The 12,448-nt window shown below is 43.1% G+C and overlaps 1 protein-coding gene across 2 annotated transcripts in view; it reads left to right on the top strand.

The window, feature by feature from the left end:
• Nucleotides 1-12,448, top strand: part of klf8 (Kruppel-like factor 8) — an 85,608-nt gene that overhangs the window by 57,271 nt on the left and 15,889 nt on the right. The window contains exons 3-4 of one of the 2 annotated variants that reach the window (XM_049593104.1): nucleotides 9,970-10,239; nucleotides 10,347-10,581. In XM_049593104.1, the coding sequence (XP_049449061.1) occupies nucleotides 9,970-10,239; nucleotides 10,347-10,581 (505 nt within the window). Of the gene's footprint in view, nucleotides 1-9,966; nucleotides 10,240-10,346; nucleotides 10,582-12,448 lie in introns of both variants that reach the window. The other variant, XM_049593103.1, reaches the window with a different exon arrangement.

A 12,448-nucleotide genomic window follows, 5' to 3' on the forward strand; every position in this document is an offset into this window, starting at 1 on the left:
AACACAGAAAAAGATACTATTTACTAGTATAATACTACACTATTAAAGAAAATATGCGCAATTAGAGAGCAAGGCTGGAATTAGCAAGAATATATATTCTAGGGGATGTGCAAAGTCTCACAGTTTCAAAGAATAAAGAGTGTGTCATGTCAAGAGATACTAGTCCCAAAGATATGTATTAATTTAATGTCTTTTGAAAATGTATTGCAGATAAAGCATAAAAAAGGCAGTTAAGGTTGTTGGGTTCCCTGATGATTCTCCTGGCCTTACTCTTGTGTCCCTGTCAGGACACTCTTGGTGGTGCACAAGTAAAAAATCATCAGTAACGGGAGACACGGAATTTCCTCAGTCTCTGCCTTGCCTTTCCCATAACTGAGTCAGTATGCAGCGCCCAGGTCAGACTCTCTGTGATGTGGACACCAAGGTACTAGGTGCAGAGGACCTGTTGATATCAAGGGGAATGTAGTTCCTTCTCGCTTCTTGCCGAAGTCAACACATCTCCTTATTTTTGCTGACGTTCAGGAGTAGGTTGTTGTCCTGACACCAGGTTCATCCCAGGTCAATGAGCTTTGTGATGAGCCTGGAGGGAAATATGGTGTTCAGCACTGTGCTTAACTATATCAGAGGCTAGAACTCACTAGTGTCTGGTCTCTTCCTGCAGTAAATTCATCATGCTTCAATGTATCATGAATTAGCTTTGTCAAATGACACGATCAGTAAATGTCTTCCTGTTAAGAGTGCATTTGGTCTACTCAGCTCTAAAATTAGGATGTTATTCAACCAAGTGGGGTGAGAGAAATTCACCTGGTTCCAACACAAACAGTCTGTTTCCTGAATTAAAGTGAGGCATCGCGTGGGCTGACGTTGTCTGTAACGACCATTCATGGTGTTGAAAGTCTTGCTGCCAGGACACTGAGCCAAGATGTTTGTGGTTTTCATTTATGAAACTGGTGATTTTGAAATAGGTCAATAGATTGTTCTCAACAGCAGTTTTTTGTTTCGTCACCCTCAACAGTATCCATCAGGAGGGAGATTAAAGAAATGCAACAGCTGTAATCAGATTTTATCTTTGAATTTCTTTTATTTTATTGGTCTTTATTATATGCAGCGTATGCTTGGTTATGAAGCCGACGCTTTGCTCACTGAAAGCTTGTTTTTCAGACAAGGAAGGGAAGTTGTAATACTTTGTTAATCAACTGGAAAGAGGACAGGAGAACTGACATGTTCTACATGTAGACATGCTCTACAGGAATATCTGGAGACATTGTTGATATATGAGTGATTCAGAGGTGTCAACTGAAGACCGGAATGATGAGCCATGTGCTTTGTCTTGTCTTCGTTGACCTGTGAACTGTAACAAGGCTCTCCCACAGCTGGATGCAACAAGTTTAGGCACATTCTTAAACAGGGAAGCCTGCAGGAAAACACAGGGAAAGAATCATAAAGAATGTCAAGAGAGAAGTTGTTGTGCCATCGAGAAATGTAAATTGCCACAGTTTAGCCTAATTACCAAAATACACAATAGTATCAAAGCTACCAATTATAAGCTTTTTAAATATTTCAGCATCTTCACTTTCAGCTAAGTCTGATTCATGACCTTGATCTTATATTATCTGCCTTCTTCTGTCAGGTATGGTGACATCTTATACAGAGTCTTCAGTGAGGAGATTCAAGGAGTGGAGACAGACTTTTGCAACTGAATGAGTGGATGGGGCGTTGTATCACAAGTAGACAGGTTTCAGACAAGTCCAGTTTAGCCCGGTTACATAAACTACTTACTTGGAAGTGAAAACCAAGGTGAACAATAAAAGCATCTACATTAGTTTGTTGCAGGGCTTTGTGCCTCCACATTTCCTTGTCTCAACAGGAAATCTATTTAGTAAAATGGGTTTAAAATGGACATGAATGATTGCCGAAACCATGAATATAAAGCCATGGTTGTTGTTGTTTCTCCTGAAGCAAAGTAGACATTGTAAATATAAGACTTGAAGAGGGATAGGTGAAACAGTTGTGAATTTTATTTTATTCTTATTGAGTTCTAACTGCAACTCTTGTCTACATCCTGGTCGTCTGTAATTAACAGTGTGCTATGTATTAGTCATACATCTCAGATTCTTTTTGATCATAGCACGTAGCATCCTTATATCAAGAAGCTCACAAAATACTAATGATACTCCCATAGGCCTTCACTCACCGGGGGCGTGATGAATAAATGACATAAAAATGCAAAATATATGCCTCAACATATTTGCATCAAACCTGTAATGCAATGATCCACAGCAGGAACAGGACAGCACCTCACGTTCTCACTGTTACACAAGTCCTTCACCATAAAACACAAGCCTCTTCTCCATCTCTCGCCAGAGTCCTCTGCTCTGTCAGATCAGCATATAGAAAAAGAGCCTCCTAGTTTAATGGTGCTGTCATGGATTTAACCAAATTTCGGTGAATCAAAGGATATTACTGTTCCTGATATCCTGTTGGAAAATGATGCGGCCCAGTGTATTTTCCAATGCCTATACAATGGTTCGAGGGGTGTTAATCATCTGGTGTCCGTCTTCTCCATCTTTCCTTGATGTTTACTGATGTTTACATTTGAAAACCTCGACCTGGCTAGCTAACAGAAGTAGCAGTAGGAGAGTTTACAGACTGGTGAGTTGATGCAAATTTGCGACAGTTGTAACAGGTCCGGCAACTTTTGTTGACGCAGTGTGATTGGTTAATGCCTTTATTCTTGTATAGGTACATGCTAAATAATTGCACAAATAAAATGCTTTCGGTGTGTAAAAGCTTAACAAAAGTCTACTAATCATGCCTGTATATGTTAAATTCATATACGGTGGTTGTATGGATTACAAGGTGCATAGACGTGATGTTAATTGTTGCAGATACATAATTAGACATCCAGGCCCTTAATTGGATTCCTCCGTTCATCTGCATTGGAGTTTAGCACAAGTGCTGATTACCCTCTTAACCAAAATGCTTAAATATCATGTTTAACAACTGTGTGAGCGTGTGTGTGTGTGTGTGTGTGTGTGTGTGTGTGTGTGTGTGTGTGCGTGATGGTAGATATTTCTTTTAAATTGGAGAAACTGAAGTTGCAGTGTACATTTATGTGCAATGAGCCACGCAGCCGTAATTAAAACTCAAGTAGAGTTTGCGTTAGGGTCAGAGCGAGGTCATCGTGTGTGGACGGTTGGTACGACTAAGTTACTAAGCACCCAGGAAATCAACACTGGCAACTCCTATTAGGTAACATTAGGCTGAGAGTCAGTGTTAACACAGAGAGCTGTGCTGGGATCAGCCTGCTAACAGGTGGGTGAGCCAGAGAGAGAGATAGAGAGGAATAAGCTGCGGGATGGGGGCAGTTGGAGTTTCCTTGGGTGGGTCAGGCTGTAAGGGGTGGAGCTGCATGTGTGTGTGTGTGAGTGTGTGCTGGGTGGGGCGGGGCTGCGTGCTTCTCAGTTAATATCTCCCCCAGCTGTTGTTTTTGCTCTCTGTCTTTATTATATCGTCCATATCTGCCTTCCCACTCCGCCTCCTCAGGCGCACACAAACACACAGATACAGTACATGCACATACAGATTCAGCGCACGTGTTTGCCCCCAAAAATCAGAATTTAGAAATGTTGATCACAGATGACATTGACACATACGCACTCCCGGCAAATCAATACCAAAGGTGCCTCTCCCTTCATCTCTCCTCTATCCTTCCCTTCTCTTTACCTCCCACCGTATCCCTCTCTACTTCCATCCTCCCTTTGCCTTTAACATATACAGACACAGTACTGTGTCACATTGGGACCTATTGATTTTCTTCCTGTAGAAAAAACAACAACAGTGACGCGGACTGAAAGCCTATTAGGCTTCGGTGGAATTTAGTGGTTTCACTCAGTGTGTTTCTGATTAGGTCCCCTCCGGCACCAACTGGGCAGCACCTTTTGGCCCTTTTTCCACCAAATACCTAGGAACTAAAAGCTGGTTTTGCATACCTGTTTGCATTTTCATAGTATCTAAAGAACAGTGAAGACAAGGGGTATTTGAATAATAATAGATTAAAGGCGTATTTCTTTTTTTCACTTGAGACAACAACACAGTGCCATCCTGTTGTTTGTAATTTGCATGATTGTGTAATGTTTGAGTGACTGTTGAAGAGGAAACGTGCAAAGTACAGTGTATCTTCTTCGGCTTTTTCTCCTGTTCTTTCACTCTCACTTGACCGGGGTTAGCTGCATGTAGCTCTTTCGCCCCTCTCCCTGTGGCTTTGACAAAAAGGTCACATTGAAACAAATAAGGACCATTTTTTAAAATTTTAATTTTCATTTAAAATTGTTGAAGGCCTAAAGTGATTTTTACATTTTCCAAGCGCTATACACCGAAAAAAAAGTTTCAGCATTCAGCAACTAAATGTACTTCCTACGTCTGTGACCTGATGCCTTTTCCTCTAAGTGTTAAACTTACTTAAATAGCAGTGACTCGTCTTGAGTCTCCCTTGGTAGGTTAGCCGCTAGCTATGGATTCCACATGCAAAAAGGAAAAGTCTCCAAGAACCACAGAGAACTTAATTCGCTAGGCTATATTATACAATGTAAAAGGCCATAAGCTTGTGCTAATAACATTAGCATGTTATATTTGTTTGGAAAAGTATTTAGTATAAGACAGTTGTTTTGTCAGTGAACCTTGTGAGTTGTAATGGAGCTGAATTTTGTAACATTACCATTGTTAAATGTTGCTGTTGTTCCTGACTTCATATGAGTAGAGGAAAAGGCTGCTAGCCGCTAGGCTAATTTATGCAATGTAAAATGACATAGGCTTGTGCTAAAAACATTAGCATGTTGTATATGTGGGGAAAACATGTCCAGTAAAAGACAAATGTTTTGTCTGTGAATGCTGCGAGTTATAGTGAAGCTGATTTGTGTACTTGTGTTTGATATTGTCTCTATTAAGCCATGTTTAATGTGTGTTTTGAATGAGTGAAACTTTACAGCACTTCACAGAAATGCCGCCGCTGACTAGTGTTTTGGAGGTGTAACTGCAGAGTGACACAGACATAAATGCTCACAATGGCATAGGCCACGTGCATAGGCTACGGCTTAGACGCTGCATAGAGCTGACGCACAAGTATATCCCGCTTTAAGTTCAAATATGTTTTGCGGCTCCAGATTATGATTAGTTTTTTGGCCAAAACGGCTCCTTTTAATAGCAAAGGTTGCCAACCCCTACACTAGAGTGTTAAGGAAGTCAGCCTCATTAAAATGACAAAAGATTCTCATCCATACTTCCACAGTCCATCTCTACATTCTAAACGATGCTGTACATCAGTGATCGAATGTTGTGCTGGACCAGTAACTGAAGTTCAACAGCACTGCAGGCTCCACCTCATGGTTTCTGGGCTACTAGAAAGTCTTGCGTCAGGAGGAGGGGCTTTTTGGCTGGCAGAATTACAGCCCATAAACTGAAATTGAACTTGGTCACTGTGGTTTGTACAGATAAAGTAATAAGTGATCTATTCTATCAACAGTTTGTGGAAAAGTCCCTGGGATGGAAAAGAGACATTTGAATAGAGATTATGACACTCACTCGCAGGCAGTCTCATAGGAAGCAGACTGTCACACTGTATGGAAAATCATTATCTTTAAAATTTAATTTCTCGAAGGGGATTTGGCGCAGGAGCTGTTAGTGTTGACACCATGTGTAACCTGTGAGTTCTGTGCTGCTGACAAAAGTGCCAAATTTAGCGTTACCTGTTAACCCCTATGTGAAACTGGCACAGTCACATAACAAAGAACCTAAACACAAACAGTGACCTGGGTGAGTTGTGGCTGCGGGGCTTCTGATACGACCAAATTGGCAGAAAACATGAAGAATAAAATAAAAAAGCTGCTCTTCTCTTACATGGATGTTGTGCCATGATCATACATACCATATAAATAGCCCTCTGGGGGGCACGTAAGGTTACTGATAGCAGAGCGGCATTACTTCCGTAATCACTCATTACTTTATCTATCTGAGCCTCAGTGTGAGTACAACACGATTAAAGTCCTTTGGACATATTACATATCCGTCTCTACCTCTCTGTGCCCGGCTTTCTCACCACTGCAGTCACAGCTGCTACCCGCTTCCATTCAAGTTAGAGATCACATGAATTAATTGCAAGGCGAAGACTGGGTGACCCATTTTATGGAGGAGCAGTTGAACCGAGAAGTGCAGGGTGGAGAAGGGAGCACTCTGGCGAGCTCCACTGCAACACGTCTAGCTCAGCGAGGGTTTTTTGTTTTTACTTTATATTCAGGCAGGTCAAGTTTATTGTTTTCAGGTGCGATGGCAGATTGTTGTGACTGTTTCGGAGACAGTTATTTTATGGCTTACAAACAATGCAAATTTGACTTCAGGGCAAGTGAAAGGTGAAGCTCAGTTTCGTGCCTTTGTGTGGAAACGGAGAACACAGTGACAGAGGGTCTTTGTTTTGATATTCAAATCAAGATTGGTGAGGATCTTTATTGGTGATAGAGAAATCCATTGTCTTCAGATCAGAGCTCAGGAAATATGCGTCGGCCAATCTTAACTTTGCTCCTGAAAATCCACATTAGAGGGTAAAATCCATCATGTGACTATAGTATGAAGACTCTCAGGACAAGTTTTTTTCCTCCCATGGGTAATGAGCTGCTATACATCCTGCTTTTAAAGCTAATCACTCTGTTCTCATATCAGAAAGTTTCTCTTTCATATTTTCCGCCTCATTCTGTCTCTCAGATCACAGAGCTTCAGTCCAGCGAGGTTTCTTTTTTTTCAGCCTCTCAGCCTCTTCTTTTGGGGATTTTGCAAAGAGTTGTGGGTTTAATCTGAGCAACCGTGAAAAGAGGAAAAAAGGAAAAGAGGAAAAGAGGAGTGGGGAGTAAAAAAAAAACAAAACGGGAGAGCAGAGAAATACGAGAGGGAGTGGGTTGAAACGAAGCCAAGCGGGGATGAGAGGGTGAGGTGGGAAGAAACAAGGGTGTGGTTGATGTAAAGAGCGAGAGATGCTGGAGGGGGAGGCGGGGGTGTGGGAGAGAAAAGGTGAAAGGGGTGTGGTCATGAGAGAAGGAGAGAGAAAATGAAGGGAAGGAGAAGAGGTGGGGGTGATGTGATGGAAAGATGAACGGACTGGGAGGGGAAGGGAAGGGAGTTGGTGGTGGGTGGGGAGCGAGTGGAAAACATGGAGTCAGCTGATAGCTCCCAGTTTCCATGGCAACGCTAGGCCTTTCCCACCCACTCTCTTTCACTCCGGTCTCTTTCTCTCTTCCCTGCCTTCATCCACTCCCTCACTTCTTTCACACTTCATTTTCTTTTCAGTTTTTCCTTTCTTTCGTATTTTTGTGGCTGTCTCTATAATCACGTTACGGCCCTGCTTCCTTTTTGCTCACTGATCCTCCTTTTTTCTTCCTCTGTCCTCCTTCATCTCCTCTCGCTGGCTCTCCTCTCCTTTCCTTTCCGGTTTGCCGATTATTGAGCTCCTGAAATTCCTCCTTACCTCAGCCAAGTTAGGTGCGGGTTCCGTGCGTGTGTGTGTTTGTTGTGTGTCTTCGATGTCTCCCTCTTTCCTGGCTCCTTTCCTTTTTCCTATAAGAGCTCCTTAAATTCCTCCTCATCTCAACCAAGTTCGGTGCCTGTTGTATCTACGTTTGTTTTTTGTTGTGGTGTCAAAGATAAGGTGAAATAGAGATATATAAAGTCTGAATAAGGAAATCTTGACAAATAAGATGTTCAGTTGTTCATTGACATAGATGGAATGCCAAAAATCATTAAAAAACACCGACATGTAGCTGCCTGCAATGCAAATCTCCTTTAACGTTGGTTATTTGCATGTGTAATGATAGTTGACTGCAGGATGGTGTTTACCAACCTTTAGATTTGCACCTTCATCGACCGTCACACACAGCCCTGCCTCCGAGCGAACTGCGTGACCCCGATAAAAGGGCGTAGCGGAGTCCCCACCCTCTCCTCCTCACCCAGAGCCGAGCCACGCTCAGCTGAACTGGACGGAGGCCAACTCCTGGACTGGAGGCTCACTGCTGCTCCCTCTCACTCCATTTCTCCTGTCTCTCTTTCACTTCTCCTCTTTTTTGTACTCTCAGTCAGTACCAGTCTCTCTCTATACCCGTCCAGCCCTTCTCTCTCTGTCTCACTTTCTCCCCCACCTCCCCCCCGCCAGAGTCCCACACAGCAGCCATTGTTCCCTGTGCGTTGGAGCTACATGGCAGCTGAGCCCTGGGTGGCTGTAGAGGCGAGCGGGGTGCTCCGTTCCTCTGAGGAGGCTGAGAAAACCAGGGCGTGACATGAAAAAAACCTGATGCAAGTTATATGAAAGCACTGTTCCAGGATGAAGCAGTTCCTCAAAGCAGACCTTGCAAGCGAGCGTAGTCCATGTTAACGGATTGAAAAACGAGTTCAGAGATCTGAAGTTCAAACATATACAGTACGTGGAGGGTTGAGTTAGGTTCAGAAGTACTTTTCCTCACTGGAATTCCTCAAAAAGTTTTCTTTCCTCAGTATTCCTCAATAAAGAAACAGGAGTCTCATGGATAAGTTAACTATAGAACCATTTAGGACCGACGTCACAATGACGTCAGTTTGTTCGCTGGAGGCAAAAAAATGACTCACGACCACAGGGCTGTAGGCTACACAGGAGTCTTAAAATGTTGTCTTGTTGTGTTATTGGGAGCCAGAATAGAAGGAGTCCTGGCTCAAAACCAGCTGCTACTGCCCATCAACAAACACAAGACAACTAGGGTTAAATGCGATAAGACAAAAGGACTGGACGGAGGAAACCGTTAAAGTGTCGTCCTCCCTTGTAAAATTGCCATAGTAATCAACCACTAGCGCCAACTAATGTCTGTGGAGAATTGTTTTGCATCCAGCTAAACTCCGCCCACCAAAAAATGTCACTGTTTACGAACAGTAAGGGTCTATATGCCGAGGTTCATGTTGTGGCCATTGGTTTAAAGTTTTTGCTCTGTGTCTGAGACATCTTGGCTTTAAATACTACAGTACCCATGAGCATCAGCAGCAGACGTTATGGAGAAAACTCTCAAATACAAAATGCTTTGTTTTTACAATTGTTGGCGAACATTGAATGTTTGATCACTCAAAACATAATCTTTAGCTTTCCCTGGCTGAGTACTTTGTACCAAAATGCATCCTGGGAGTGGATTTTTATGCACATTGGTTTGAACCTTTAAATATTTATACATAGAAATCAGATATTTCCTAAAGCTGATGGTACTAATGGTTCAACCAGGAGAGTTTCTTGCCCAACCAGGCTTTAAAGTGCTTCAGCTGTCAACACTGTGCAGAAAATCAATGGGACTTTTACTTACTGGAATCATGGACATCGAAAATAACTTCTTTCTTTCCACCTCAGTAATATATTAACATGATATATTGACATGTGTATGCATTATTGCCACTGCCACGTAACAGCCAGGTGACTGCGTATCAGGCAGAGACAGGAGTTTTAACAAAGCCGTGCTACTGTGTTTCCCTCGTTGATGCGTCTACAGCTTAATCTCACTGCACAAGAGAACACTAATGAAATCATTTCTTTTATGGTGGATTGTGTGGCTCCTGTTGGCTTTTCAAACAATAAAGCAGCATGTGTCAGCATTTGTGGCATGCTTCACTTAACCGAGACCAAGCAGGTCTAATTAATGTATCAGTTTGCCAATACAATTATTCCTACGCTGTCTTTAAGAATAGAAAATCTGACAGGAGTCAATATATTGAAGATGGAAAAAACCTTCCTCACAATGATGTAGAGAGTCACTAACCTGCTGGAGAATTTCATCAGCAGGGTTTTTTTTTAACAATGTAAATGCCTTTTCAGGAGCCTTTCCATCCTGACATCTTTGTTTCTGTGTGTGACATTTGAATGTTTGCAATATATGTTTTCGTTTTCTAAACTTCTCCAATTCCCTCTGTTTACTCCAGCAGGCAGATGTAGGTGACGACTGCTCACAGCCAACAGACTTGAAGGTGAAGACAGAGTTGCCAGTTTGCAAGACAGAGCCCTCTTCGCCCCAGCCGTGCGCGGCCGAGGATCAGACCGAACCTGTCGACCTGTCGCTCAACAAGCCCCGCTCCTCTTCGCTCCCTGCTTCTACGACAAACACCACAGTCAACCCAGCACCCAGCGATGCCGTGACCCAACCCAGCCTGTCAGCTACACCAGTCCCCTCTGCAGTACAGTCGATAGGCTCCATGGTAACTACAAGTTCCCACTTCCTCTATTGTTACACTGAAGTTGCTGAACTCTGCACACAGGGTGGTCAGAGCTGCCAGTCATTTTTCCCTCCTCTTGCCCTCTCTAGGTGCTCTCACCGGGCTCCATCTTGGCCACGCAGGGCGCCGGCGGTCAGCAGATCCTGCACGTCATCCACACAATCCCCTCGGTCAGTATGCCCAGCAAGGTGGGCCAGCTCCAGACCATCCCTGTGGTGGTGCAGTCGCTGCCTGTTGTCTACACCACCATGCCTACTGATGGCGTCGCCACGGCAGCCATTACAGTGCCGCTCATAGGCAGTGATGGGCGCTCAGAAGGATCTGGTGAGTGGGAAAGAGAAATACCATAATGGAGGACAGTGGTGTCACCACTATAATGAGTGTGGAATGATCTAATCAGAGTGGCAGAACACAGTCCAAACCACAGCCTCCTCTGTTATTATCTGTATAAATCCAAACACCAGCAGAGAGTCATACACTGTCACAGAATAGGCCACTGCGCTATTTTCAGACTTGCTCCCTCGATTGGCTGCTTTACCCTGACTTCTTTTCTCGTCAAATCGTGACATGTCTTCCCCCTCTTTCAGCTATTTAAAGATGATATTAAAAAAAAATACAATTTCCAGCGAGGCAGAGCTGGAGAGATCGACTCTTCGGGTAAACAATCTTCAGACACAACGTCAAAGAGTTGTGCATCTAGGACATAACAGCCTCACTTTATGTTTTATTATGCCTCATAAATTGTGCCCGTGACATGATGCACAAGAATTCCTCCCCTGCATCACATGCACATCATATGACTTGCTTTTAGTACTGTCTTTGCTGCTGTTATTAAAGGTCCAGAGTGAAGGATATATAGAGGGGTATGTTGGCAGAAATGGAATATAATTATAATTTTCTTTAGTATATAATCACCTAAAAAAAAGAATTGTGTTTATTTCATATGGAGCAGGTCCTCGTCCATGAAGTCCACCATGTTGCACCGCCATATTTCTACAGTAGTTAGCGAGAAGCAACGTCGGAATAAGAATGATTTTCTCACATTAAACGGCTTTATTCTGTGTTTTTACTGGTTTAAATCACCGGCTCTGTTTATTTTGGAGAGGAAGACACCTCTGCAGATAATTTACCTCTCAATATAAACCTGAACATCTGGATCTTTGAAGTTATCAGACAAAAAAAAAGGTGAGCACACACGAGCAGGTGCTGCGCTTGCAGCCCTTCTGTCACGAGCTGAAAGGCGTAAGAGGAACTGATTTGTGACGTTAAACTGCTTCATACAGTGTTTTTACTGGTTTAAATCAGCTGGACTGTTTGTTTTGGAGAGGAAGAGACCTCTGTAGGTAACTCGGCTCCTGATTAAACCCTCATGAACAATGAACCACACATTTTTAGTTCATTTTTAGTACTCATTGTACTCCTATTGTTACTGTCTTGAATATTTTGCCAGATACTTGATATTCTATTGTCATAAAACTGGGCCCAGTGAGTGACCCTGACCTGGGCACCCCCACTGGTTGTCTGGTTGGTACTGGTTGTGTAATCTGAAACACTTTCTGGCACAAGAACTCCCTGCAGGATAGATAAAGTTCTATTGAATTGAAATTGAACACTGAAAGAATCCTAACTGGGAGAAGTTTCAGCTAGTCGCGATCTGCAGTCCTCACTGCTAGATGCCTCTGAATCATACACACTACTCCTTTATTGCTACCGCTACAACTACAATTAAATCCAGTCTTACTCAGTTTACCATATAGGCAAACATCACATCAGACTCTGGGTAGGAAGGTGTTTAAAGTCACAAGGTAACAGAATTTCAGAGCATATTTCTTCCTTAAATGTCATTCATGTTGAAACAGGATGTCAGGAAGGTACGCTGCGCAGGGAGTGGTTGTTTAAAATCATGCAGGGTTAGGAAAAGGAAGGCAATGTGAGATGGATGTCTATACCTCTCCTCTCCTCTTCCATTCTTTCTATCTTTGGCTGTCACACCCGCCATTGTTCTACCATGGCTCTGTCACTCTTGGCCACACTGTCATTTGCAGGGAGCTCTCAGTCTCGGTGGACTACAGTGAGTCTCCTGAGGGAGGTGGTGTGTGTGTGTGTGTGTGTTTGTGGTTAGTGATATGTTTGACTTGCCGTTTGTCTGCCTGTCTATCTTTGTCATTCTGGAAGCTCTCCATATGTGCCA

This window comes from Epinephelus fuscoguttatus, linkage group LG12 (assembly GCF_011397635.1).
Source record: "Epinephelus fuscoguttatus linkage group LG12, E.fuscoguttatus.final_Chr_v1".
Classification (NCBI taxonomy): Eukaryota; Metazoa; Chordata; class Actinopteri; order Perciformes; family Serranidae; genus Epinephelus; species Epinephelus fuscoguttatus.